At 52.6% G+C, this 26,550-nt stretch overlaps 10 protein-coding genes across 10 annotated transcripts; 5 read left to right on the top strand and 5 right to left on the bottom strand.

Annotated features, from left to right (window-relative positions):
• Positions 1-196: 196 nt before the first annotated feature.
• On the bottom strand, positions 197-1,191 carry P170DRAFT_436650 (putative isochorismatase family hydrolase). Its single transcript, XM_024849196.1, has 4 exons — positions 1,052-1,191; positions 966-981; positions 860-913; positions 197-743 (listed from the first exon to the last, which is right to left on the bottom strand). Exons 1-4 carry the CDS (start codon positions 1,080-1,082, stop codon positions 227-229), a joined length of 618 nt encoding a protein of 205 aa, XP_024704279.1. The 5' UTR covers positions 1,083-1,191; the 3' UTR covers positions 197-226.
• Positions 1,192-1,406: 215 nt separating this feature from the next.
• Positions 1,407-3,311, bottom strand: P170DRAFT_358119 (bifunctional hydroxyethylthiazole kinase/thiamine-phosphate diphosphorylase; the record flags this gene model as incomplete). Its single annotated transcript, XM_024844259.1, has 7 exons — positions 1,407-1,661; positions 1,726-1,826; positions 1,883-2,259; positions 2,312-2,722; positions 2,792-2,927; positions 2,983-3,159; positions 3,212-3,311. 7 exons carry the CDS (start codon positions 3,309-3,311, stop codon positions 1,407-1,409), a joined length of 1,557 nt encoding a protein of 518 aa, XP_024704278.1.
• A 510-nt stretch (positions 3,312-3,821) lies between these two features.
• On the top strand, positions 3,822-4,756 carry P170DRAFT_436648 (uncharacterized protein). Its single transcript, XM_024849195.1, has 2 exons — positions 3,822-4,432; positions 4,516-4,756. Exon 1 carries the CDS (start codon positions 4,057-4,059, stop codon positions 4,288-4,290), a length of 234 nt encoding a protein of 77 aa, XP_024704277.1. The 5' UTR covers positions 3,822-4,056; the 3' UTR covers positions 4,291-4,432; positions 4,516-4,756.
• An 819-nt stretch (positions 4,757-5,575) lies between these two features.
• Positions 5,576-6,841, top strand: P170DRAFT_358967 (translation initiation factor eIF5; the record flags this gene model as incomplete). The annotated part of the gene is made up of 1 exon (XM_024844326.1): positions 5,576-6,841. One exon carries the CDS (start codon positions 5,576-5,578, stop codon positions 6,839-6,841), a length of 1,266 nt encoding a protein of 421 aa, XP_024704276.1.
• A 425-nt stretch (positions 6,842-7,266) lies between these two features.
• On the bottom strand, positions 7,267-10,896 carry P170DRAFT_407845 (uncharacterized protein). Its single transcript, XM_024846702.1, has 2 exons — positions 10,788-10,896; positions 7,267-10,739 (listed from the first exon to the last, which is right to left on the bottom strand). The coding sequence occupies exons 1-2, from the start codon at positions 10,818-10,820 to the stop codon at positions 7,284-7,286; spliced, it is 3,489 nt and encodes a 1,162-aa protein (XP_024704275.1). The 5' UTR covers positions 10,821-10,896; the 3' UTR covers positions 7,267-7,283.
• Positions 10,897-11,491: 595 nt separating this feature from the next.
• On the top strand, positions 11,492-14,366 carry P170DRAFT_356564 (DNA ligase (ATP) CDC9; the record flags this gene model as incomplete). Its single annotated transcript, XM_024844158.1, has 4 exons — positions 11,492-11,559; positions 11,645-13,466; positions 13,531-13,761; positions 13,821-14,366. 4 exons carry the CDS (start codon positions 11,492-11,494, stop codon positions 14,364-14,366), a joined length of 2,667 nt encoding a protein of 888 aa, XP_024704274.1.
• Positions 14,367-14,866: 500 nt separating this feature from the next.
• Positions 14,867-17,742, top strand: dppV (dipeptidyl peptidase DppV). The gene is made up of 7 exons (XM_024849194.1): positions 14,867-15,052; positions 15,133-15,423; positions 15,495-16,503; positions 16,567-16,789; positions 16,842-17,074; positions 17,140-17,351; positions 17,408-17,742. The coding sequence occupies exons 1-7, from the start codon at positions 14,988-14,990 to the stop codon at positions 17,547-17,549; spliced, it is 2,175 nt and encodes a 724-aa protein (XP_024704273.1). The 5' UTR covers positions 14,867-14,987; the 3' UTR covers positions 17,550-17,742.
• Positions 17,743-17,902: 160 nt separating this feature from the next.
• vtc4 (putative vacuolar transporter chaperone (Vtc4)) lies at positions 17,903-21,259 on the bottom strand. The gene is made up of 5 exons (XM_024845640.1): positions 21,002-21,259; positions 20,477-20,939; positions 20,131-20,376; positions 18,763-20,077; positions 17,903-18,690 (listed from the first exon to the last, which is right to left on the bottom strand). The coding sequence occupies exons 1-5, from the start codon at positions 21,004-21,006 to the stop codon at positions 18,275-18,277; spliced, it is 2,445 nt and encodes an 814-aa protein (XP_024704272.1). The 5' UTR covers positions 21,007-21,259; the 3' UTR covers positions 17,903-18,274.
• A 366-nt stretch (positions 21,260-21,625) lies between these two features.
• On the top strand, positions 21,626-22,538 carry P170DRAFT_436644 (uncharacterized protein). The gene is made up of 2 exons (XM_024849193.1): positions 21,626-21,751; positions 21,847-22,538. Exon 2 carries the CDS (start codon positions 21,849-21,851, stop codon positions 22,398-22,400), a length of 552 nt encoding a protein of 183 aa, XP_024704271.1. The 5' UTR covers positions 21,626-21,751; positions 21,847-21,848; the 3' UTR covers positions 22,401-22,538.
• P170DRAFT_407833 (MCM DNA helicase complex subunit MCM4) lies at positions 22,503-26,174 on the bottom strand. Its single transcript, XM_024846701.1, has 5 exons — positions 25,676-26,174; positions 24,759-25,625; positions 24,634-24,705; positions 23,379-24,571; positions 22,503-23,319 (listed from the first exon to the last, which is right to left on the bottom strand). The coding sequence occupies exons 1-5, from the start codon at positions 26,037-26,039 to the stop codon at positions 22,738-22,740; spliced, it is 3,078 nt and encodes a 1,025-aa protein (XP_024704270.1). The 5' UTR covers positions 26,040-26,174; the 3' UTR covers positions 22,503-22,737.
• Positions 26,175-26,550: the final 376 nt, after the last annotated feature.

Below are 26,550 nucleotides of genomic sequence, written 5' to 3'. Positions count from 1 at the left end.
GAGACAGGTCGAGTCTTGTTTGGTCAAGAGGTACATCTTATGCAGTAGCCGGCTTCTTAGCGTAGTAGCAAAGCACTCCCTTGCTGGTAATTGATGGCCGGTGAACTAAATTGAGAAATAAATGTATGTTTATTCTTTTGGAATATCTTATTATAGCGTAATGGCCATATATCAAACATCCTTGATCCACCCAGACCAACTACCCTTCAAACCACAGACAGCCAGATCAAATCCTCGAAAACACCTCCAACGCCCCTCTCGTCTCCTCCTTCATCTCCTTGACCAACCCACTAACCGCCTGAAACTGCTCATGCTTCGCATCCCCCACCATCTCAAACAAAATACTCTCACTACTCGTCACAATCGCCCCCGCATCCCGCAGCCTCGCCAGCGCAATCCCCCTCTCCTCCGCATTCACGCTACTCACCCCATCCACGAGCACGTACACCCTGTGTCCTCGCTCCAGCAAGTCCAGCGTCGTCTGCGTCACGCAGATATGCGTCTCGATCCCCACGATGATCGCGTCCAGCGGTTTCTTGTCCCCCTGCGGCAACAGCGCATCAATCTCTGGCGTGATCATTGAGAATAGGGTCTTGTCGATGTTGGCGCGCACGTGGGGCCCGTTCAGGTGCGGTTGGAGCTCGGAGATCGTGTCGCCCAGTTTGGCGCGGCTTTGGGTCGTCACGAAGGTGGGGATCGAGAGGGCTTTGCTGGCGGTGAGCATTTTGGTAGTTGTTGGGATCCTATGAGAGGGGGAGGGGGTGTTAGTTGCGGGCTTCTTGTGGGCGTTTCTATTATGCGATACGGGTGTGAAGGGTGGGTGAGGGATATATATAGGTTTGGGGAGAGGTGGAGGTACAGTTTGGAGAATTCGTAGATCGCAGGGCGGAATTTCTCTTGGAGATCGCAGATGCTGGGAAGAGTGTTAGTTCTGCTTTGGTCCATTGGATTGGGATCGAGATTACAATAGTGCTGGGTTGCCTGGTTGTATCGCATCGGGTTAGTTCTATGACGCTGTGGTGGTGTCTAAGGAGGGGGACTTGGAACTCACGGATGCGAGCTGCTCGTGAAACGGACGCCATGATGAGCTGATGAGTATGAGCAAAGTGTATAGATATCTGGTGACTGCGATGTATTTCTGATCGATGTGCAGGTCTCGAGGCGGACGAAAGGAGCAAAGGCCGATTGAAATAGTCGAGAGTTGCGGAGGAAGTCGGGCGGGGAAGTCCGCGAGGAGAAGAAACGGGCGTGCGGGGAACTCTTGCCGGTTGGCAGCCTGAGGCATACACATACACTGGTGAGATGTCTATGTTCGGTTTGTGCTAGCGATCATAAATTTTGTGTCTATGTCCATAGGTTCGGGTATAGCTTTCCTAGTTTCCTCCTTTTCCTTTTTTGACTGTCTCCTACAGCTTGACTTCCTGCACCTTGGCCCGTCCGGCAATCCAGCTGTGGTCGCCCTTCAGAGCAGCCTGGCGGATGGCGTACAGCTCGTCCAGGAATGCCGGGACAAAGCTCCCCGGTCCGCGGACATCATTCCTGGAGCCTGCATTCTCGGCGGCAATTTCGTACATCAGAATTCCGGACAGGACGGCGAGAAGCTTGTCGGTCGGGTGGGCGGTTAAGAAACAACCGGAGACGGTACCAACGGCGCATCCGGTCTAGTGGGGTTAGCATGACTTCTCATCTTCGCAGTGGCTTTTAGATCATTATTGGCTAACGTACCCCGGTGACTTGTCCAAGCAGTTCGTGTCCATTCTCAACGGCAAACACTCGCTCTCCATCGCTGAGATAGTCGACAGCGCCAGTGAGAAGCACGACGTTATCTGTTGAACAATTAGCATCTCAGGTCAGATATCACACCGAGCATGGCTAAACATACGCTCTCTCCGAGCCAGATCCCGGGCCAGCGTAGCCTTCGCTTGGTTGTTAAGATTGCTTGGTCCGCTGTCGACACCACGCTGAGTCACGCCACTACTTCCGTAGACCTGCCGAATCTCTCCTTCGTTTCCCTTGATGAGGTCAAAGTATCCACCTGCTATGAGCAGCTTGACGGCTCCGCGTCGAATGTGGGTGGCAGCTGCGCCGACAGGGTCGTAGACAACAGGGTTTCCGCGAGAGTTGTATGCCTTGATAGCCTTGAGATAGTTGGGAACGCTTTCGCTGGTCAGGGTGCCCATGTTGATGAGCAAAGCGCCGTCGAACTGGGCGAGATCAACGGCTTCATCGCCGTAGGGAGACATGATCGGTGATGCGCCCCTATGTATAAGTCAGGCAAGTGAGATGAGGGACTTTTGCTGATGATACGTACATTGAAAGGGCAACGTTGGCCACAAAGTTCGCTACAACAAAGTTGATCATGTTGTGTACAAGGGGATGTGCCTGGACGACCTTCTGGACTATTTGTGGCACGTCTTCAACCATGGCAGAGACCTCCCGAGCCTGGGGCGCTGGCCCACGCACGAAAGGAGGCGGAGTAGCAATTTGTTTCACGAACGCTTCCGCGGCAGCCTTGGGGTCCTCGGCAGCCATGATAGCGCTAACAATGGCGACGCCATCCAATCCCTTCTTGGGAGACTTGGACTGGTAAAAGACTCGCTGCACGTTAGAGAGGTTAATGCCGCCAATGGACACGGTCCCGACGGAGCGGCCAGAGTCTGAGATGGCGTTGAGAATAGTCTGGGTGCCAGATGTGCCGAGAATCGACTTCGTGTTGGTTTTCCTATTAGATGTCATTTATTGCCTGCAGAATCTGGAAGACACGACAATCCATGGGGGGCATCCTGCTTACGTTGGAGTCGCGAACATTGCTCCGATTCCGAGATAATCGGCGCCAGCAGCCACGGCCCTTTGAGCTTCTTCTATGTTGCCAGCGCTAATGCCGATGATGGCGTCTTGAGGCAAAAGTTTCTTGGCCTCCTGGATGGCTATGATGATTCAGTATGACTGGTCTGGCTCCAAGTGATAGGAACAGTGGCATACTCATATCATCCTGGCCAAGATGAACTCCTTCAGCTCCCGCGGCCAGAGCAACATCCACTCGGTCGTTGATCAGCAAGGGGACCCCGTACTTTTGCGTAATCTGGTGCAACTTTCTGGCTGTTTGCACCTGCTCGCCAGTGTCACTAGTTTTCTCTCGGTATTGCACCACCGTCACACCTGTGGGACCCCAATCAGTTGAAAGAAACACCCGAGATTCGGCAAACTTTACCTCCTTTGAGGGCCTCTTCTACTACGGTACAGAGATCACGACCCTTAAGGATGGCCGGGGTCGAGTCCGTGACCAGGTACAGGGATAGATCCAACGGCATTCTCTAGATCGAACCGTAAGCTCGCATGCTCTTGATATCCCGTCCAGGTGGGATGGCGATGACCGAGATGAGGGGCAACGTGGGGCTCACAGCGATCTAACAAACAGCAGCAAAGGTGCATAAAAATCCAACCGATTGCAGGAGCCTACAGCAGGATGCTGGCCAATGGGCTATCGGGCCGTTTACCGGGATGGTTGATTCCGCAGAAATGCACGCAGGTCAGGATAAAAGCTTCCTGTGACGTTGGCCTTAGTCATACTTGCCTATTGGGACAAGCGAAGCCACCACCGCGTTGTATCCACCACGGCATTCGCCAATCATCTGCGGAGAATTTACTACACTTTAGCGTTCATGAACAGTATGCCATTGATTTGATCTTCCGAGACAGAAGGTTATTTTTTGAAAGCCTATATAAACAACTTGATAGCCTTTTCCCTATCTCTACAGCTGTATTTAGAACATCTCGAGGCTGTCTTACAAAATTATAACAAAGTCTTGGAGCTGCTTAGCTAACAAGTCTTTTTATTAAAGATAATGACCTCAGAGGACAAGCCCGGTCGAAATGGCAGAAGACAAGACGGCCTTGATCGTCCGATTTTGGTGGCTACCGGCGAACAAATTGCTCTCGAGAGTGCCTCTTTGTGTGCCTCCCTCACTCCCTGCCTCTTTGAAAGCAAGCCCTCTCAATGCGAAGTTGTGGAACTGTGACACCGACGAACCCATATATTCCGGCCACTTTATTACTATGACGACACGGGATCCGGAGGCCATGCCCCTTCCGTCATTCGACATTCTTAATAGGCAGTGGATGCTGAACCGCATCGCTGCACTATGTGGTGCGGCTGATGTGACCGATGAGCAGCCGGAGGATGAGGACTTTTGGTATGGAGACATGTCAGGTCTCGAAGGCTCGCACCGCCAGCCGACCCAGAGAATCCTCTCAGGTGCGGGAGCTGGCCACGGCCGAGGATACTTCTGATGATCCTTTTGTTGTTCTTAGCGATTAATCTACCCGTGCCTTGAGTTTATTGTAGACAAATCAACTAAAGGTGTCTGTTGTTGTCATTCGAATTTGACTTCAACAACAGAAATAGTTGCTGAAACGGGGGGATCAAAATTGACTAGTAATGACACGATTAACAATGGAGATAAAAGGGTTGATTAGTTTAGAATGAATACAAGACATGAACTCTTCTTAGCGTACGTTTAAAGCATTCCTCCTAACCCGACCAGAAGTCAGGGGCCCAGAAGAATAGTCAATTCTGTAGAAAATAGGAGTGACGATGATTTGGTATGAAGCAGAGACATTCGAAGTCTGCCATTTTTCAGACTAGTACGGGGTAACTGTGGGTGACAGCGAAAAGCCAAAATTTGTCCTAGGGCCTGTTGGCTCGATGGGTCAATACAGGGATAGATGGATAAGCCAGGATTAAGGGAGACTCCAGGTGAACATCCACATTCCACAGATGGACGGCGAGAGACAAAGACACAAGACAATAGAGCACGTGCTCCGGAAACACACGGCCCGCGACGGCTGAGTCAGCGCGAACTTTTCACGGGTCTTGGCGGCCCTTTCGGCTCGGTCCCTTTTTTATTGTTTGGCTCCAATTTTCTTCTCTCTTCCTTCCTCTTTTCCCTCCCACAAACTCTTCCATCGATCTCTCATCGCAGTCAACCCATCATCATCCCATCAGCCCTGCGTGCTGCTATTTCGTCCTCCAAACTTGCCAGGCTGTTAAATACAGCTTTAGGTACTCGCCTTACGTTTTGGTCGTTTCCAACCTTTTGCTCTGGTTAGTTGTCCTCGGTGCTTTTGTCAATTCCACCGCTTCCCTTGGCCTATTCCTGAGATCGGCGTCTGACTGGCCTGACTTTCTGCCCCCTCCACAGAAAACCATCCGTTGGTTTCTCTCTCTACCCGCCGGAGAAAGCCACAGAATCAAGTCACTCGAGAACTTGTCTATGTATTCGTCCTGCGTCAGATCTTTCGAACACCACCTGCCGCTCAAGCTGCAAACGTTTCGCATCGCGTCGAAACCTTGTAGTATACACCAAAAGTCCTGTGGCTGAAAGCCCGCCTGATTCGCTGTGATCAATCGTATCGTCGAGACGATCTCAACCGCCACCATTTTCTACTCAAGGAAACCCACTACGCATGTCTTGTTCTTTCAAGACATCCCTAGTCCAGAGTTCCTCCCGTCCTAGACCATCCTTCATCTAAAAAAATCTTTTTTTTTCTTGAAGAGACTTTCTTCTTCGTCAAAATGGCTACTGTCAACATTCGCCGGGATGTCAGCGATCCCTTCTACCGCTACAAAATGGAGCGCCTGCAGTCCAAGATTGAGGGCAAGGGTAACGGCATCAAAACCGTCGTCGTGAACCTGAACTCGGTCGCCCAATCTCTCAGCCGTCCTCCTTCCTATGTGATCAAGTACTTCGGTTTCGAACTTGGTGCTCAGGCCAACGCCAAGCCCACTGATGACCGCTGGATCATCAATGGTGCCCATGACGCTGCCAAGCTCCAAGACTACCTTGACGGATTTATCACCAAGTTCGTTCTCTGTAAGAAGTGCAAGAACCCCGAAACCGACGTCATTATCAAGGACGACAAGATCGTTCTGGACTGCAAGGCCTGCGGACAGCGCTCTGATGTTGACCCGCGCTTGAAGCTGAGCACCTTCATTACGCGGAACACGCCCTCGAAGGGAGGCAAGAAGGACAAGGGCGACAAGAAGGCCCGTCGCGAGCGGAAGAAGAAGAACGATGAGGCAGCGAATGGAGACAACAACGGCAGCCCCGGAGACAGCAACTCCGACAATGGCGATGAGAATGGCGATGATGCTTTGGCTGCAAACAGCGATGACGAGCTTACTCGCCGTATCCAATCCGAGGCCAAGGGTATCGAGGCCGATGAGATCGAGGATGATGACTGGGCTGTCGACGTCTCCGAGGAGGCTGTCAAGGCCCGTGCTAAGGATCTCCCCGATGACCTGAAGCGTTCCCTCGTCCTGGAAGATGCCGACGAGGATGGAGCCGATGGCCCCTCGGCCTACGACGAGCTTGGTAGCTGGATCCTCAACACCGCCACTGAAAAAGGTGGCGTTACCAAGGTCGGCGATGTGGATATCTACATGAAGGCCAAGGAGTACGGCATCGAGTCTAAGCACAAGACTGTTGCCGTCCTTGCTCAAACCATCTTCGACGAGAAGATCGTGAAGCAAATTGCTTCTCGTGCCGGTCTCCTCAAGAAGCTGATCACTTCGGAGCGCCACGAAAAGGCTTTCCTGGGTGGTACTGAGCGTTTCGTCGGCAAAGATCGCCCCGAGCTTCTCGCTCAAATTTCTCCCATCTTGCTTGGCTACTACGAGAACGACCTCGTGTCTGAGGAAACCCTCAAGGCCTGGGGCTCCAAGGCCAGCAAGAAGTATGTCGACATCTCCACTAGCAAGAAGGTTCGCAAGGCTGCCGAGCCCTTCCTCCAGTGGCTCGAAACTGCCGAGAGCGAGGAGGAGGAAAGTGATGACGAGTAGATTGCTCATCTCAAGAACTGTCACTCGAATTCTTCGCACTTGCTATGTTAGTCCGGTTTATGCTAAGACCAACTACTATTCACTCTTTTTTGCGAACCTCATGTCGGCTGAATAATTTTGTGCTTCGTTGGGAGAAAAGCAAAAATGAAAAAAAAGGGAATGTTGTCAATTGTCCAGATAGTTGATCATAAATCAATCACTTCTCTTTGAAAGAATTCTTGTAGATTTTCTATGGCTTGTTCTTGGTATCCAGCCTTCGAATTGATGACCAAGAGCTAAGACACCGGCTATCTTAATTTACGTTTAGTATGCACGATATTCTATGAAGATTTGAATTAGACGGGGAGTAATGGTCTATTATCCTTCAATAACTAAGTGATACCAAACGTATGTATGTACTAAATTCTTATCGATCGAATCCCAGTCATTATTCACAATCGTCTCAAAAAGCCAACGCCGCGAATTTCAACCCACTCCCGGGCATAGACCACGTCTTCAACGGCTCGTCCTCAACCTCCACGATCATGGGCTTCTGCAGTTGGCGCGTTCTCGTCTTCGCCGTAAGCCCGAGCACCTGTGCCTTCTGCTCCTGGAAAATAAACCAAGTCAAATCCGCGTTCCAGGTTGCCATCGCGTGGATGGCGTCTTCGATGGCGTCGATATCTGGCCCCTCAGGACGGTTTCCTTCATTCTGCAAGTGATACACACTGTAGTATTCTGGTCCGGCGTATCGAGCAATCCATGCTCCTAGGAACTCGCAGATCTGGTCCCCTGTGGAAAGGGGCAGACGGACGTGACTGAGGAGGGTGATGAAGAGGGAGAGGAGCGATCGCCAGAGATTGTGGTGGGGTGTGAAGGCGCGACTGCCGGAGGGAGTAGACCCTGTTGTGGTTAGAGAGAGGGACTGAGTGAGAAGGCCTGGGGAGGACGATGGGGTGGTTTCGGTCTTCTGTTGTTGCTGGGCTCGTCGTTCAATTGCGCGCTCGGCGTCGGCGCTGACTTTATCCCAGGCTCGACGGTATAGGCGTTCCCAGCGGGGATATTCGGTTTCGATCCGGGAGGCCATGAAGTCGCCAGCGTTCTTGCACATTTGCTCGATGGCGAGACAGGCGGTTGTGGTGACGTAGATTTCTTCTTGGAAGTCGAGCTCTTCGGATCCGGGTTTGGTGTTGGGGGTGGTGGTCTCGTCGGAGGGGGTTTTGGTCATGAGGGAGTTGGAGGAAGATGTCGGTCCGAATGAGGTAGGGAAGGTGATGCGTGCTGCTACAGAGGGCCATACGTCGTTGATGAGAGGGAGAAAGCTGTTTTCGTGGGCTGCGAGAAGAGGCGAAACTTGGATGAGGATGGAGAGTAGAGAGCGTCGGAGGTAAGGTGATGGCGAGGACAGATGCGAGGGGATAGATTTGACGATGTGGAGCAGCAGATTGTGCGATTTGTTCAGGGGTTTCTCTTGGTCTTCTGGCTCACGCGGGGGTGGTAAAGGCGCGCCGGAGTCTTCTTGTCCCAATGCATCATCTATGTTGATGTTATTGTCCGACTGCTCGGGGCTCTTCGATTCCGTGGTCCACGGCTGTTTTGGGTGGGACATATTGCCAGCTTCTTCGGATGGATCTTCGGCATACTTCGCACGCTTTGCCTTGCGATTGGCGATGTCTTCTGCGAGGGTAGAGACATGCAATCTCTTGTAATGTTCCTTGCGATGATCAGCAGATCTCCCTTGACCGTTCTCGATCGCAAGGAATGTCGGGTTTTTGGTTCCTTCTTCGACAATAGCGGCCAATGTTTTGAACATGATCTCTACCAGTTTTGGATAGCCATGGTATAGATCCAATATTCCAAAAATAGAATCCACCAGGTCATCAAGGTAGGGAATCAACCGTACGCCACACAGTTTGATCATCATGAATAATACCTGAGGCGGGTATGGAGAAACATCAAACGTATTGAGCTTCAACGCCACAGAGTTCACTAGGTAGTCAACATTGTCAATGATCATGGTACTCGTGCTTTCATAATTGCAGGAAGTCGTTAATATGTTCAGACAGGTCATTGCATGTCTCTGGAGGTTGGAGTTGTTGGAAGCCAGAAGCTGAAGTACAGGATACAGTGCATCCATCAGCTCTGGGCGAAACGCTTCCTGAAGTTGTTGTGATTGCAGTGCTACCGCTTCCAAGGCCAGTGCTGATACTCGCCAATCTCGAGACTCATCGGCAAGTGGTTCGTTGAGTATTGGAAGCGAGATGTAATATAACTCTTCGATCATGCTGGCCCTAGTAGAAAGCAGAGAGCCAGATCCAGCATCGTCGGAAGATATGAAATCGTCAAAAGCTGCCGAGGCCTGGGTGTTGCTTTTGAGGAATGCCAATGACAACCAAAAAGGAGCAATTTCGACACTATTATGTCCTTGGTGGATTCGATTGATAACCAAACGTGTAACATCACCGCCAGAATCGGACGTGTTTAGTCGGAGAACCATAGATTGCAGATCGCCAAGTGTCTTTTGCTGACTTCTATGCTCTAGTAGCACAGGCGCAAAGTCTATTGGTTGACTACCACTATTAAGAGCCAAAGAGAGGTCATTTGACGCGTCATGACTCAAAAATTGAGGAGCGTTTGCCGACTGGCTCACTGCAGCAGCCACACTGTCACATAAGCCTGACGCAAGGCTGCTGTTGAGAATGTCCGATCCCGACTGAAGTTGAGACAAGATCTGGAACGCGGTGGATATTTGTTTGAGCGCCCATTGTTTTGCCGTTTCGTCATTGTTTTGCATGGTTCTTGGAAAAGCAGTGATCCAGATATGCAGAGAGTTTTTCAGTGAGTCCAACACGACTGGGTAGACAGTAGCAGTATGCGACAACGAATAAAACGCTTTGTTGGGTGCCTGGCCTTCTTCGAAGTCTGATAGAACGACAAGAGTGTCGACAACAATAGGGGTTGACTCGTGTAACGTTTCCTGACATTCCTCCACTACCATCAAGCACAGTTCCAATAATGAATCCTGTACTTCTTGCCTTTCATGGCGCCGGATTTGAATGATGTTTGCAAGCGCAAGCTTCATCTGAGTGGCTGTAGCCTTCAGCCAAGATTCGTCAAGAATGATTCGATCATTTGCCTTCTCGGACTGAGTCAGTGTGTCTGGTGCTGCATTTGCGACCTGGTCATTTAGAACTATTCTCAACATGCGCGTGAGAATTTGAAGGCACAGGCAGAGCAACTTGTAAGAGCGTCGTGTCTGTGTCGATGGCTTCAGGACTTTTACCAAAGCCGAGACAGTCCGCGGCATCACACTAGCAAGGACGACCCGATCAGTGATACGGTTGTAGAGTGCCTCAAGGGCATTGGCAGCAGAGACGCATATTTCGTCAGATTTGACGTCGACGACGCCTTCCAATAAAACGTATACCGTCTGATCTACAATTGTTGCCGTACCGATCTCATGGTAGATCGTGCGCTCGGCGACAGACCCCCCTAGCACTTTGAATATGGCCGAAAGGCAGTCAAATCCTGCAACGACCAATTCAAGCGGCTGGGAGTTTGAAGTCTCGCCCGTTTTGGCCTGGTTAGGCGTGCCGCCCACGATTAACGTTAATAGGATCACGAGCTGCTTGCCCATCTGCGGGGATAGTCCCTCCCGCCATCCTTCAGCGATGAGGATTTGTAAACAGTTAACGGCCAGCTCCAAGCAGTTCGCTGAGATCCGCTGGGTTTCGTTGAAGATATGCGATAGAGGAAAGAATGCATATTCGGCCAGCTTCCCATCTAACTCGTTTTTCTTTGCAAGGTCCTGTAGAACATTATGGACTGGACGAAGGGCCTGAAGGACATCATTGGCTGACGCTTGTCGGCCGCGAAACTTGAGGCCAGTAGAACTCAGTTCAACACATGGCGTGCGAAGCTTCAGATCCCGTCAGCATGGCTTCTCGCACTCGAATCGGTTTCATACCTGCTTGAAGGATTCTTGCCGCGAGTTCTCCATGGTAGAGTAGCAGAGCAGACTGGTATTCTTCTAGAGTCTAGACATCTGAATCGTTGCCCAGTCAGCTTGGAAATTATATGGGTCAAAGGCTATGTATTATTCTACAGCTCTGCATGATCAAGAAGATGTCCAGAAGGCCTACAATCCGAATTAATTGGACCGTCCAACATGCGCCATCCCCGAGCGGGAGGCGGTCAGTTCCACTCACCGCCCGCGGTCTCGTTCATACTGCCGGATTCCGTTTGCACTGTTTGCACTCAGTCATAGCACGTGACTTTAATTGATCGCGCGTCACGTCTCGTCGCGTTGCCGCACAGGCTGCCAACCGGGCAGATGGTTGCCTTTGCGCTCGACATCCAATCTCGACATTTATAAACAGCACGTCGTCTCTCTGCGATGTCAACCAGATGCTTGCTCAAGGAATCCAGTCACGGACGTTTTAGATAACGTCTATGCCATCTCTGTGCACTTCCCGGGCAATTGCGCTTCAGCTACCTTGTCGCAGACCTGTGGCCTGTGTCTCAACACAGCGAGCCGGGTTTTCGACGGCCCATTGCATATTCGCCCACAGGACTCGATCCACCTCGATTCTCACACTCGATCGGAGACAACTTGCAGCACCGTTTTCGGGCACGGCACTTTCGGTTCATCGCCCATTTGCGCTTTTCACAATGTCTGAGTCTAAGGGTAGGAAGCAAGCTACGCTGGGGTATGTTCGCGACTCTCAATTAACTCTTGGGTGTGTGTCTATGTGACTAGGATCCGGATACAATATCGAAAGACTCTATTTCGTTTTGTTCACTAATTTTTGCCTCCGTTTATAGGAGATTCTTTGGTTCCAATGCCGACCCGAAGGAAGCCCCCAAGAAACAAACAACTTTGGCTTTTGCTGGAAAGAAGGACAAAGCCTCTAAAGCCGCTGAGGAATTGGCGGCTGCGGAAGATTCTCCGGCCGTGAACGGATCTGGTGCCAATGGAGCAGACGCCAATGAAGTCGGTACAGCGGAATCTCCAAGTCGAACCACCGAGAAGACGAATGGAAAGCACGAGTCGAATAACCTCAAGAGAGAGAACTCCGATCCCAATGAGGATAGCGAGGGTAGTGATATACAGCCTGTCCAGAAAAGGCGGCGGAAGAGTCCTCGGAAATCTGAGCCTGTCGAATCTCCAAAGAAAAAGTCTCCATCGCCAAAGAGTCCGAAACCGAAGAAGGAAACTAAGGCAAAAGAGTCGTCCTCCGCTGCTGCGAAGAAATCGTCCAAGGGAGCAACGCCGGAACCAGAATCTGAGCGGGAGGCGCCTTCTGCCAGCGAAGAGGAAGATGAGAAGCCAAGTGCTATGAAGAAGACAATGGAGAAAGTACAGGCTACGCTGAAGGCGAGCGGGAATGAACCATATCCTGACTGGAAAGCTGGGGATCCTGTTCCCTACGCGGCACTGTGCACGACTTTCTCCCTTATCGAGATGACCACGAAACGCTTGATCATTCTGGCCCATTGCTCTCTATTTTTGCGCCAAGTCCTTCGCTTGACTCCTCAAGACCTTCTCCCAACAGTCCAACTTATGATCAATAAGCTTGCCGCAGATTACGCCGGGATTGAACTGGGGATTGGCGAGTCTTTGATCATGAAATCGATTGGCGAGAGTACAGGCCGAAGTCTGTCGGTCATCAAGGCGGATCAGCACGAAATCGGCGACTTAGGTTTGGTGGCTGCCAAAAGTCGATCAAACCAGCCGACGATGTTTAAGCCGAAGGCTCTTACCGTCAGGGGTGTCCATGAAGGCTTACTTGGCATTGCCAAGGTCCAGGGTCATGGTTCTCAGGACAAGAAGATCTCTGGAATCAAGAAACTTCTTTCCGCTGCCGACGCTGCGACGGCCGGAAAGGGCAGCAAAGGAATTGATATCACCAAGGACAAGGGCGGTCCCAGTGAGGCCAAATTCATTGTGCGATTCTTAGAAGGCAAACTGAGACTTGGTCTTGCCGAAAGGACGGTTCTCGTTGCGCTGGCGCAGGCAGTAGTTGCACACGAGGCAGCTCTCAAGGGCGAGAAGACCCCCTCCGCCGAAAAGATGGCCGAGGGAGAAGGAATTCTGAAGACCGTATACAGTGAATTGCCTGCATATGAGGTGATTATTCCTGCAATGCTTGAACACGGGCTACACAAACTGGGCGAAGTCTGCAAACTCCAACCAGGTATCCCCATCAAGCCTATGCTTGCCAAGCCGACAAAATCTATTACCGAGGTGCTTGATCGGTTTGAAGGCAGGGACTTTACCTGTGAATACAAGTATGATGGAGAGCGAGCACAGATCCATTACGTTGCGCCGGATTCCATTGATCAATACCCTGGTGCAACAGCTACGTTACAAAAGGACAGCAAGGGCCTCTCGGCGATCTTCTCCCGAAACTCAGAGGACTTGTCCAAGAAATATCCCGATGTGCTCGGCAAACTTGATAGCTGGATTAAAGACGGGGTGACGAGTTTTGTGCTAGATTGCGAGACGGTCGCTTGGGACATGGAGAGCAAGAAGGTTTTGCCGTTCCAGCAACTGATGACCCGCAAGAGGAAGGATGTTAAGGCAGAAGATGTCAAAGTCAAAGTCTGCGTGTTTGCATTTGATCTTCTATTCTTGAACGGAGAGGTAACCGGTTCCTTTCCCATACCGCTTTATATCCGCCACTGACTCGAGGTACTACGAACTCTAGACAACCGTCAAAAAGTCATTGCGTGAGCGACGTGAGCTGCTGCATCAGTCCTTCCAAGGTATCGAGGGCGAGTTCCAGTTTGCCCAATACGGCAACACCAACGTTGTCGACGAAATCCAGAATCTCCTGGACGAGAGTGTCAAGGCATCGTGTGAGGGACTGATGGTGAAAATGCTGGACACCGAAGAGAGCGGGTACGAACCCAGCAAGCGGAGTCGGAACTGGCTCAAGGTATGTTTTGTTCGAGACGTGATGCGCGTGTTTGATCGGGATATTGACTGCGACTGTAGGTGAAAAAGGATTACCTCGCCGGTGTTGGCGACTCCCTTGACCTTGTCGTCCTTGGAGCGTATTATGGCCGCGGAAAGCGCACTTCTGTCTATGGCGCATTTCTTTTAGCGGCGTACAACACGAGCACGCAAACTTACGAAACGATTTGCAATATTGGCACCGGCTTTTCTGAGGCCATTTTGGAGGAGTTCCACAAAGCTCTCTCGCCTCTCGTCATTGACCGGGCCAAGCCCTTCTACTCGCATTCGACGGTGCCGAAGGACCAGCCGGACGTGTGGTTCGAACCGCGACTTGTCTGGGAAGTGAAGACGGCGGATTTGACACTCAGCCCGCGATACCAGGCCGCGGCCGACGAATTCGTAGGCACGACGGGCGGAGGCAAGGGCGTGTCTCTCCGATTCCCGCGATTCATTAAATCCCGGGAGGATAAGAAACCCGAGCAAGCCACGACCACGCGAGCCGTGGCGGAAATGTATCGGAAACAAGAGGCGGTCCTGAAAGAAAATGCCGGCAAGGGTGGCGTGGATGATGACTTTGAGTATTAGCTGGATGGCGAGATGCGTGTTCTCGCATGTACTGCATCCATGTTTGCATAACCACTGTTCTAGATAATCCGTTATGATGACGAGCGTTCCTTTCAATTTGCGATTCCGCCCCCGAGGGAGGGGATTCAAAACAAATTCCAATGGCGACCGACCGGAGGGGCCCGTTGGAAATTAAACGATAGAATCGCGTAAGCCGCGATACGGTTGAGCGCATCCATCAGGCCAGAATGAGGGCAGGATAGCGCTTATCGCCGGCGACGGACTCCACATCGGGCAACGCGTGAGGCTTCTCATATCAGGCGGGAGTGTCGTGAAATGATGCCATCGGCCGACTAGATATACCGGACTGGCTTGGCATTGCAACCCAAGACGTGGGGAAATGAGGATTCCGACGGCGAAGGCGACGATGTAACCTGTTTATCATTGCTTGTCCGGTGGATCGCCTGAGCTGGCGCCATCCCTCTTCAGGCAGGTCGCCCTGCCGTTCGCTGCGGAGGCTTCCGCGCCCTTCGTCGTCCATAAAAGCCTCCCCCCGGCTCCTGCTCTTGCGGCTGCCAGGCGCATTCGAGCTGAGGAAGCTTCTCCTGCACTCCCGTTTCGCGTGCATTCTCCCTTCTCATCATGGGGGCTCTTCGTTGGCTCTCAATTGCCGCCGCGTCGTCGGTCGCGCTGGCCCTGACCCCGGAGTATGTTCATCCTAGCGAACCCACCCCGTTCCATGGCCCCCATTGTGGAGCTGGCTGACTGACCGTGTCGATCTACACAGGCAATTGCTCACTGCTCCCCGGCGATCTGAGGCGATTCCCAACCCGTCTGGGAAACTTGCCGTGTTCTCGACGTCGCAGTACTCGTTCGACTCGCACAAGGGCAGCTCCTGGTGGAGCTTGTTGGACCTGAAGTCGGGCAACATCAAGCCTCTCACCAATGACAGCAATGTCTCGGAGATTCTCTGGCTGGGAACTGACGACTCGACCGTGCTCTACGTCAATGGAACCAATGCAGAGGTTCCCGGAGGCGTTGAGCTTTGGGTGTCTCAGATTTCGGACTTTGCCAAAGGGTGAGTTATCTCCATGGATGTCAGCTGCCATAAACATGCTTCAATGGCTCACCGAACGGAACGTGATACAGTTACAAAGCCGCTTCCCTGCCTGGTCCCCTGTCCGGCTTCAAGGCTGTGACCACCCGCTCGGGTGACGTCAAATTCGTTGCGTATGCCGAGTCGTACGCCAATGGCACCATCTACAACGAGGAACTCGCGGAGACTCCTCTGAGCACTGCTCGTATCTATGATAGCATCTACGTGCGCCACTGGGACTTCTATCTCACCACCAGATTCAACTCCGTCTTCTCTGGTACTTTGAAGAAGTCGGGCGGTCGCAAGTCGCAGTACAGCTTCAAGGGAGGACTGAAGAACCTCGTCTCTCCCGTGAAGAACGCCGAAAGCCCTTACCCGCCTTTCGGAGGCTCCTCGGACTATGACATTTCCCCCGACGGCAAGTGGGTTGCCTACAAGAGCAAGGCCCCCGATGTTCCTCGTGCCAACTACACCACGTCGTACATCTACCTGGCTCCCCACGATGGCTCCTCCAAGGCAGTTGCCATCAACGGACCTGAAAGCCCCGGAACTCCGAAGGGCGTTGCGGGAGACTCCAGCAGCCCTGCTTTCTCTCCCGGAAGCGACAAGATCGCTTACTTCCAGATGACCGACGCGACTTACGAGTCTGACCGTCGCACTCTGTACGTCTACAGCATCGGCTCCAAGAAGACCATCCCGGCCGTGGCGAAGGACTGGGACCGTTCTCCCGACACCGCCAAGTGGCTCGACAAGAAGAACCTGATCATTGGCAGCGAGGACCAGGGCCGTCAGCGTCTGTTCTCGATCCCTGTGAATGCGGGTGACGAGTTCAAGCCTAAGAACTTCACGAACAATGGTGCTGCCAGTTCGTACTATGTCCTCCCCGACTCCACCATCCTGGTCACCGGCAGTGCCATCTGGACCAACTGGAACGTGTATCTCGCCAGCCCTAAGAAGGGTGTCATCAAGACTCTGGTCTCTGCCAACGAGATCGATGCCGAACTCAAGGGACTTGGCCCCGCTGACGTTGATGAGTTCTACTACAAGGGTAACTGGACTGATGTATGTTGTGATCCTGACCCCCTCATCCTTCTTGACTTGCATCAGTATTAACAAACCAACCAGATCCAAGCCTTCGTTATCTACCCCCAGAACTTCGACAAGAGCAAGAAGTACCCTCTCGTCTACTACATCCACGGTGGTCCTCAGGGCTCGTGGGCCGATTCGTGGAGCACCCGGTGGAACCCCAAGGTGTTCGCCGACCAGGGCTACGTCGTTGTCGCGCCTAACCCCACCGGTAGCACTGGCTGGGGCGATGAGCTGACCGATGCCATCCAGAACAACTGGGGTATGTGCCTTACATTTTGATAGACTGTCTGTTTGACTAACATGGTGGATAGGAGGAGCTCCTTACGACGACCTCGTCAAGGGCTGGGAATACGTCCGCGACAACCTTGACTTCGTCGACACCGACAACGGTGTTGCCGCTGGAGCCAGTTACGGAGGTTTCATGATCAACTGGATCCAGGGAAGCGACCTTGGCCGCGAATTCAAGGCCCTAGTCAGCCACGACGGTACCTTCGTGGCCGATGCTAAGATTTCCACCGATGAGCTGTGGTTCATCGAGCGCGACGTAAGCTTTGACCCTTTATATACCTGCTACCTAATATCAACATCCACTGACTTCTTTTCCCCCAGTTCAACGGTACCTTCTGGGATGCTCGTGACAACTACCGCCGCTGGGATCCCTCCGCCCCCGAGCGCATCCTCAAGTTCAGCACCCCCCAGCTCGTCATCCACAGCGACAAGGACTACCGTCTTGCCGTCTCCGAGGGCCTGGCTCTCTTCAACGTTCTTCAGGAGCGCGGCGTTCCCAGCCGTTTCCTCAACTTCCCCGACGAGAACCACTGGTACGTTCCCCCCTTCCCACCCAATACACGAAATAACGCTAACCAATATCCTACAGGGTCGTCAACCAGGAAAACAGCCTGGTCTGGCACCAGCAGGTCCTCGGCTGGCTCAACCGCTACTCCGGCGTCGAGAAGAAGAACTCCGACGCCGTCAGCCTGGACGACACCGTCGTCCCGGTCGTCGATTTCAACCCTTGATTGACTTGACTTGGTAATCTTTATCTAATTCGTAATCATTCTGAAGGGGAGAGAAAAGGAGGAAGGAAAGTTCGAGACTGCCTATCCTTATCAACGATAGGAATCTGTACAGGTAGACTTGTTTTTGGTTCTTCCTTGTCATGATACATGATTCTCATGCATAGCTTAACATAATGAATGGTATATTTTATCGTCCTTGTTTTTCTTTCTTTCTTTCTACTGCATATGGATGTGGATGACAGTGCTTGTAATCCATTTAGCTTTTTGGGGATTCTCAGATTTAAGGAATTGGAAGCCATTCAATCAAAGTAACTCCTTATTTGTATCAAGTTCCATGGCGGAGTCCATCTCATCCAGACCAAACAGCTCGAGTAACAAAAACCTAACAGCCAAAAAGAGACACGCTTTCCATCCTCGCCAAGAATGCTTTTTTTTTGTACAGGGAATTTCATTTCGTACTTGTCATGATTGCTCATATACCCAGTCTAGTTAGTGCCTTTGCCAACGGATCCAAAAGCAGAAGATAAAAAGAGAAATCAAAAGAAAAACCGAGAAGAAAGCATAGACCAACGTTCCAAAACATGCAGACAGAGTCCCCTCAAGGATAAATAAAAATGACAAGGGCGAAGGGGGAATCGTGATCAGGACATATTGCGTCAGAACTAAAGAAAAGAATGATGTACACAAGTAATCAAATTTGAGCGTCGATAGACTCGGCGATTGGATCATAGCTCGTCTGCACTGGGCCCTCGGCCGCCTGGCACTCTGCCCATTTGGATGTCGACGACCTTGGAGATGAACCCGGCTTGTCGCATTCTCAGTCCAAAGTTAACCATGACTATGACAACAAGGCCGACGCCGACAACAGTAGGACCCCATTTTTCGTAGTAAACGCGCTTGACATCGCGTCGCTTGCGAATCTTATCGACACGCCAGATGTACAACATGAGACTATAGACCAGAGCCAAGGCGGCAAGGATGGTGAATGCCCATGACGAGGCAAATGTGATATAATCGTTTCCAAAATTGAGCAATGTGGCTGCTATCGTAGCCAGAAGGATGGAGAATTCCAACCATGAGAGGAAGGTTCGTTCGGCAGCGAAGTACACCTTCGGTTCCACGCGGACGGGGACGTGAATGCCTGCAGTTTCGTCAGCTTATCTGCTCATAGATCAAATGATAAAGAGCAAGGGAAAGGAGGAGGGGCTCTTACGCTTTCCCTTGGGGGCCGCAAATCGTTGGTGAGTTCGCTGGTTTCCGATCACACTGATGCCGTTCTGCTCGGGTGGAGGGAGGTTTGTCGGTCTGGGGCGAGGGATAAGTGCCTTGCATCCTTGGAACACTGCTCTTCCAGCCCGATGGGTGTAATATTTCGCCAACTGCTGATAATAATACGTTCCTCCGACTCGTCGGGCCTCTTCGAGTTCGTCAGAGTCGATCGAGTCCTCGTCCTCGTCGGAATCGTAGAGCGGGTAATCTTCGTCCCCTGGCAGCGGCTGAGCACCAATGCGTTCTTCGATGTCCAAGGCATTTCCATCGCCATCCTCGAATAGGCCATTTTCCTCCCCATTCGACTCTACCCGGCGGCGGCTCTCTATGTTATTACCCCGCCCTTCCTGGTCTTCATCGTCCGAGTCGTCGTCTTCCTGCGTTTCGTTGGCAGATATAGATGTGCTTTGAAGAGGCCGCTGGATACCGAATTGACGCGTCGCCGGCTTCCGAATGTCGACGTCCATCTGCGGCATCCAGAAGGGAAGAAGATGAATACGTTGGGGGAACAAAGTTGCCGTTCCGTGGATGAATTTGCTGTACTTGGGCACCGCCTCCACGAGATGACTGGCCGTCAACTCCCTGATCCACTTCGGGGGCTCCTGACCAGCTTGCGTCTGGAGTTTAACCTCGAGGACAGCGTAGGGGAATCGCTCGACATCCTCGGCGGGGAGTTGTGAAAAGGGAAAATCAACACCGATATCCATTCGGCGCCAATTGTCTCCGGCCCTTCGCCGACCGTCAAGATTATCCTCTCGGACCATGGTCAGTTCGGTGTCAAGAGAGATACGAACTCTCGCGTCGCCGGGAAGCTGGAAGGCAGTCCGGTGATAGAAGGTCCTCGTGACGGGCATCAACCTTCGGGTAACGACGCGGTATTGGATTTCCCGCGCCAGTTGCTCCAGGTCGTTGATCTCATCCTCGCTCTTCTTCCCTTCCCTTCGCATCTTGTCGAAAACGCTCTCGACCGTCATCTGCCCGGACAGGAATGCATTGACGTTCTTCTCTTTGAGAGAGAATCGTGCCTTCACCGACTTCTCTCCGGTCCAGTCTTCACGATGGGTCTTTCGCTCGACGAATATCTGATCGCTTTCCATGCCACCATACCAACGCAGTCGGATGGCTTCCGCTCCCTCGGTCTTTTTCAGACGTCCTTGGTATAGCTCCCACGTCTCGGGGTTGTCATAGTATATGGATGAGATCGCGGCATCTTTTTCCTCGAATTCCTTTCGCGGGTTGAAGACCAGGACGGGGAGGTGCTTTGCTCGTTAGCTTAAGTATCTTGAAGGTAGGGGCGAAGGGAGATGGCTACCTTAAGGATGATGAGCTTCAACTCTGTAATGTTATCGGGGTGAACCCAATATTTCGTGGTTTGACGGACGAAGTTTTGCTGGGTGCCACCAGCCGCCGAATCTCCCTTGACCGGGTTTCCTTTTGTACGGACTAGATCATAGAGCTTGGACAACTTGACCACAAATGCATCGTAGTTGTCCTTGAAAAACGGCTTGGCGTTGAGTCGGGCGGCGAAGACTGGTTTCAGATACCACTCGGTTTGTTTCTAGGCCCATGCGTTAAAAATGCACTGACCTTTTTTTTTTTTTTTTTTCGCGTCTGCGCATTGCGACCGAGCCGGGGACAGAAGAATCTGAAAAACTTACATCGTGTTTTTTGATAATCTTTTGGAAGCCTGTGTAGTTCAGCTGGGTGAACTTCGCCAGATCATGAACATCCGCGATGATGTCACTCAAGACTTGCTCGAGTGTCAGGAAATCCTCATCGGAAGGCGGAGCTGCACCAGGACGAACGCTTTGACGACGCGACTCGGACGAATTCTCAAGACGTGAAATAACACTGTTGACTTCCGTCTCGCTAGTCTGGATGCGACGGACAATCTCCTCGCTCTTGATCTTTTGGAAGGTAAAGACCTTGTCTAGCTCACTCTCAAGCAAGGAGACGAAGTCTTTCTCGTTATCCTCGGTCCACGGCTTGCGATCAGGCTTCGAATTATCGGGCGTAGGCTCGGTCACGTATCCTGTCTTCAGCGCTTTCTTTAGGTCTTCGTAGGCGATGTAGTACCAGTAGTACTCCTTGATCATCGACGAACGAAGGTGTTCGCCGAACCTACGGGGTGAGGAGGATGAGCAACCATGGGCATAGGAGGGGGTGCGAATGTTTGGGTTTACCTCATTTTGGGCGGAGAAAAAACACAGCCCTCGAAGAGATTCGAAGTGACAGGGATTCAGCGGTCGAGAAGCTGTAGTCGACGGGTATCCGCAGGGATCGAAGAAGGGATTAGGCGGAGGAATTGAAAGGGGTCGCACGGGCGATCGGGAGCATTATGAGGGGAAACAAAAAAAGAGAGAAGCAGAGGAAGGGGTAAGAAATATGAGTACAGCTGAGAAGTTTGGGTTCAAGGGACAGTGGTGGAGCAGGTCAGCGACGATTAGGACGGTCGATGGATAGAAGCACGACCGGGATGGACGACGCTAACAGCGTCCGGCGGGAGCTCGACAGACCGCCTCCCCACTGCGGCGTGACAGCTGCCCGTCCGGTTGGCGGACAGGCGTTCTGCCGCCAAAACCCCCGGTTCTGCCGCTAAAAGCGACGCTCTTCTGTCGGCCACTCGCTGGGCCACGTGCTCCCCGTTGCATCTGTCCTTCATGACGTCGAGGAGTCCTTCCCAAATTGCTACACAAGTCATGCATCCATGATGGCCCCGCGACTCTCCGAAAGCCGCCTCTATATATCATCCAGAGGCCTCCCTCGTTCTCCTACGACCGCCGGTCTAGGGACTTGCTGGTGAACACTGACAACGGACCCTCCACGCTCGGAACAAGCTAAATCGCCGACGGACAGCACTTGCCTCCTCGCCAAAGTCCTCTCTATCAAAGTGGGGCAGTGGAACTAGTACAAGCCCCAGGACGGACTACGGAGTATGTACAGTACAAATGCGAAATGCTTGATGCTCCACAAGACGAGTCTCGCCCCCGTCTTACGCAGCTAATGCCCTCTGTCTTCCCACATTTAGCCATGTCCGACTTCGAGCCCATTCGGTTCGTGCCGGCGCAATATGAAGCCCAAATCTTGAAAACCCCCGTCTCGCGCATCTTCGCCGTGCCGCACTCCCAGATGGAGGGCACAAATCATTGGTGTTTCTACCTTTTGACCCCCGCGGGCAACTCGGTGGCGGTGGACTGTCAGCCGAGTCACAGTATCCCCAGCACCGTCCTCGACGGGGGCTCCAGGGCGTTTGTGATCGTCGCCGAACTAGCGTCGGCTCTGCCACCCGACGCTCTGATGGGGTTCCCACTGGACGTGATTCCTGGCCTAACGGTGGCGGGTGTCTTACATAAAGTGACCGAGCATGGCCGCCATCAATACGAGTTCGATTCGAGGGGGGTGGGATGCCGATACTGGGTCACCAACCAGATAGATCTTTTTTCTCAGGTCGGCTTGTTTGTCGACTTGAAGCAGTGCGCTGCTACCAAGGCGGCGATTGCCACACTTTGGCCGGATAGAACGCCGCTGCCTTTGGATCGGGGCGCCTATTATCAGCAGATCGAGACGGCGGATGTTACTTAGGAGGCTTCGGGCGCTACAGACCGAAATATCCTTATTGCTCTTAACTTAGACATTTAGAAATTTGGCTCGCCTGTGCCTTTTGATCAACTTCGCACAGAGCCTGCAACCTTCCATATATAAATATACCTCTTCATAAAGACCACGAGAGTGCAACTAATAATCCAACTACCGCATGTACACACAGATTACACAAACACCAAACACCGTTCCTCCATTATAAGAACCCTTTGTTATCAATGCGACTAACTCGTCCGACATGGGGGGTTCTCAATCGCATCAATCTAGATATTATGTAGTCCGTTGCATCATGATCTCATCAGCCAGCCATGCCTTACTATCAGGCAAGCGCACCCCCGACGCGACGAATGCTTCTACGCGCGCCGTCACCCAAAACATTCACGTGGCCTTCAGTTTCGAGTGCCCGGACAGCATCATTGAACTGAGCGCCATCCAAGGCATTGTTCTGCTCGTTCAGCACCCGGAAAACCTCCGCCCAGCGCGCGGTACCACCGCTGCCAACCTCGTCGACGGCCCCCAGCACACTGCGCTTCAAAGTCTCGCGTTGACGTCTCTCGCTGGCGCTAGTGCCCTCCGTCAACAATCCCATGTCGATCAGACCGGTGCGAGAGTCCGTGGCGGCCTGCTTGATAGCCGAGCGGATCAAACGCACGGCCTCTTCCACATCGCCGGCAGTCACCTCGGAGGACAAGCGCATACGAGCGTGAGCCTCCGACAGTCGAATCATCGACTCCAGCTGTCGAGTCGTGGCAGTGATTCGTCGGTCAGAAGAGCGGATATCGTCTCCCAGCTTACGCATGTTGACATAAGCATCAGAAAGCACCTTGCCGGCGGCAGGCGTCAAAACTGGGTGAACCTTGTTCTTGGCATAAGTGATATAAGCCGTAAGGAATTCAACGGGCTGGAGACATCAACAGTTAGCTGGGGTGCATTTTAGCGACGAATAGCCAGTGAACTTACCAGAATTTCTTCCTCGCTGGCATTGTCCGGTCTGTCCTCGAGATACATGTTGACAAGATGCTTCGCCAGGCGACGATCTTCTTGCTCATCCACGCGATCGAGAACGAGGTAGACCAAGTCGAATCGAGACAGCAGAGTAGGAGGCAGGTCAATGTTTTGCGGCACTGGCAAATTGGGGTTGTACCTGCTCCCGATAGGGTTGGCAGAAGCCAGAATGCTGGTTCTGGCATTCAGGGTGGTAATGATACCGGCCTTGGCGATTGACACGGTCTGCTGCTCCATCACTTCGTGCAGGACGGAACGGGTTGACTCGTTCATCTTGTCGAATTCGTCAATGCAACAGACACCGCCATCGGAAAGAACCAGGGCACCTGACTCGAGAACCATTTGGCGCGTTTCGGGGTCGCGAGTCACGTAGGCTGTAAGACCGACGGCGGAAGAACCTTTTCCGCTCGTGTAAACACCGCGGGGTGCGATCTTGTGGACATACCGAAGTATTTGGGACTTCGAGGTCGATGGGTCACCGCAAAGAAGCACGTTAATATCGCCACGATAACGCGGGTTGCCGCCCTTCTCGAACGATTTGTTGGTTCCTCCGAACATCTGGAGCAAAATCCCCTTCTTAACATCGTCCATCTCATAGACGCTAGGCGCCAAGGAGCGGGCCAGGAGTTCGTAGATGTCAGGGCGCGAAGCAGTGCGTTTGATCCTTTCCTCCTCTTCGGCTGTAATCTGACGCGTCTGCTCTGCATTTCCGGCAGCTTGATCAGCCAGTTCTTCCTCAACAGTCGACACGTCAATGCCCAGCTTCTTGCGATCGATCTTTTGCACGTGCAAGACATCGATGTAAGTTTTGAAAAGTGTTCTCTGGGTGCGCTGACGAGGATTCACTCGCACCGGGTTGCTCCGGAAAATACCCGTAACTTCAACACGATCACCAGCCTTGCAAACGTCCACTAATTCGTCATACACGCAGAGGGAGACGGAGTGGGGGGTTTGACCGTCGGGAATGCTATCAGGCGTCTCCTGAAGCTTGATCACTTGTTTGTCGGCAAATGCGCAACGATTGTGAACAAGCTCCATCGAGTTCCTTTCCTTACACACCTGCCTGGGGCAAATTGTTGGTTCCGCGATCCTTCCTCGGTCAATTTCGACCGTAACCCCATGGTTGCAAGCTTGGCAGCGGAAGAAAGCTGATAATCGAACATAAAGATTAGTACGAGAATTAGAAGCGTAGAGGTCGGGGAAAACAAACCGTGTTTCATGTCTGGGATAATGGGGGTAGCTCTGATAACCAATCCCTTGATGCTCACCAACTGGTCCATGTCTGGATGAGTTAGTACAAAGGCAAAGAACACGGAGTGCGGTCCTGATACGTACCTGCAGGATCAAGTTCACGCATGTTCACCGAAGAGTCGAGTCCAAATGGTAGAACCTTGAAAGTTTTTGTTTCCACCTCGCCAACAAGGTCGGGGATTTCGGTAGGTGGCATGCGGCCGGTTTCGCTCATGGCGTCAGAGCTAGGAACTGCGGGAGCAGAGCTCAAATCCCGGGAATGCACTTGATTTCGCTGGCTCTTGGTTCGAAGGCGCTCGATTTCTTTGATGGCAAGCTCAACCATGACATCCTTGATGGCCTGATCCATTAGAGGAATGATTTCTTGAGGAAAGGCATGCAGTTGATGCCACAGTTTAAGCGTTGATGGGTACGACTTGAGGTTTTTCACATCTAGGTTAATACTGGTCACACCTAGTTGGCGCATCGTCTCCAGGGTGTTCATGTATTCCTTGGTTTCCGCCGCCTCACCCATCCGACGAGTCTCGTCTTCCGTCGCACCTTCGGCCCACAGGCGATACTTCGTGGCAAAGTCGTGAATGAAATTCTTGAAGGCAGACATAGAGTCCTGAATGGAGATATTAGTACCCCAGATCACACGCGACGAGGCGCCACCCAGCGCCTCAGCCTCCGAGGTATCGGGATGAATGTTAGAGAAGGTCGCATCTGATTGCGGGTCTCCATCAGCGGTAGTAACGCCATTAGCATCGACGAACACTCTACGCCGACGACTAGGGGTAGAGCCAAAACCGCCCGAGTTGAGGTCATTTCGACGGGGAACACGTTGTCCACCGGCAGGCGTCCGAGACGAAACAAACAGGCCGCTGCTGCTGCTAGGAATATCGGATCGAGGTTGGCTGCTGTGGGCACGGGTGGGACTAGAGCTTGACATGTAGCGAATCGGGGAAGAGTCTATCCAGCGTTAACTCCAAGGTACGGCAAGACGAGCCGGATGAACAAACCTCTCATGGCAGGACCGTTTCCTCGGGGAGTCGTTTCTCCTTCCTCGATGGCTGAAGATGCTCGAACAGGGGAGCCGGGGTCATCCATTCGGGTATCTGGCGTTTCGGCACTGCTGTTATTTCCTTTTGTCGGGGAGGACTGAAGGAACAGAGGCGACGACGTTGGGACAGCACCCTCCCCCCGAAGACGGCGGGAGGCACGGGGGGTTGTCTGTAATTGCTCATCGCCACCTCCGGGAGTCGGACTGCTGGGCGGCTGCTGTTGTTGCTGCGAGCGGGTTGAACGAGTAGAGCGGGCAGGGGACGAGGTGGCCGAGTCCTTGGTCGGACGACCCCTACGGCGAGTGGAAGCAGGGGAAGACATGTTGAGCCGTCCCGACAGGGTAGCAGTCCACGAAAAGGATGGACTTGACTAGACCGCACGAGAGGAATATCGAGCCCAACGGCGAGGAAGCGGATGGGGTAGAGTGGGTGGAGGTGGTGGTGGTTACGATATGAAGGGCGGCGGGATGGCAGATGGAGTCGAATTGAATTTCTTTTCTCTTGGTGGACTCCCGGGCTGCCACGCGTGTCGACGCGCCTTCGCGTTAAGAGGTTTCCTATTCAGGACGACGCGGGACACTAGCCACCAGGTCACGTGGTAACTCCCAACGGGGACTAGCACTGGGGGCTGGTGGGTTGTGCTGCGCCACAAGAGTCGGGCGGAGAACCTGAGGCAAACCATGCCGGAAGGGGATTAGGTTAGGGTAGGCATCGACATTCCCTGGTTCTCCCTGTCAACAAAGGGGGAGATTGTCCGTCGCCGTCATCAATCAGGGGCTTTTGTTTCGCCCTATGGCCTTCCCCAAAGCCCCGAATCCAGTGAAATTACTGAG

The sequence above is a fragment of the Aspergillus steynii genome, assembly GCF_002849105.1.
Source record: "Aspergillus steynii IBT 23096 chromosome Unknown P170scaffold_4, whole genome shotgun sequence".
Classification (NCBI taxonomy): Eukaryota; Fungi; Ascomycota; class Eurotiomycetes; order Eurotiales; family Aspergillaceae; genus Aspergillus; species Aspergillus steynii.
Note: the sequence above shows the minus strand (reverse complement) of the source record. Positions and strands in the feature narration are given on the sequence as shown.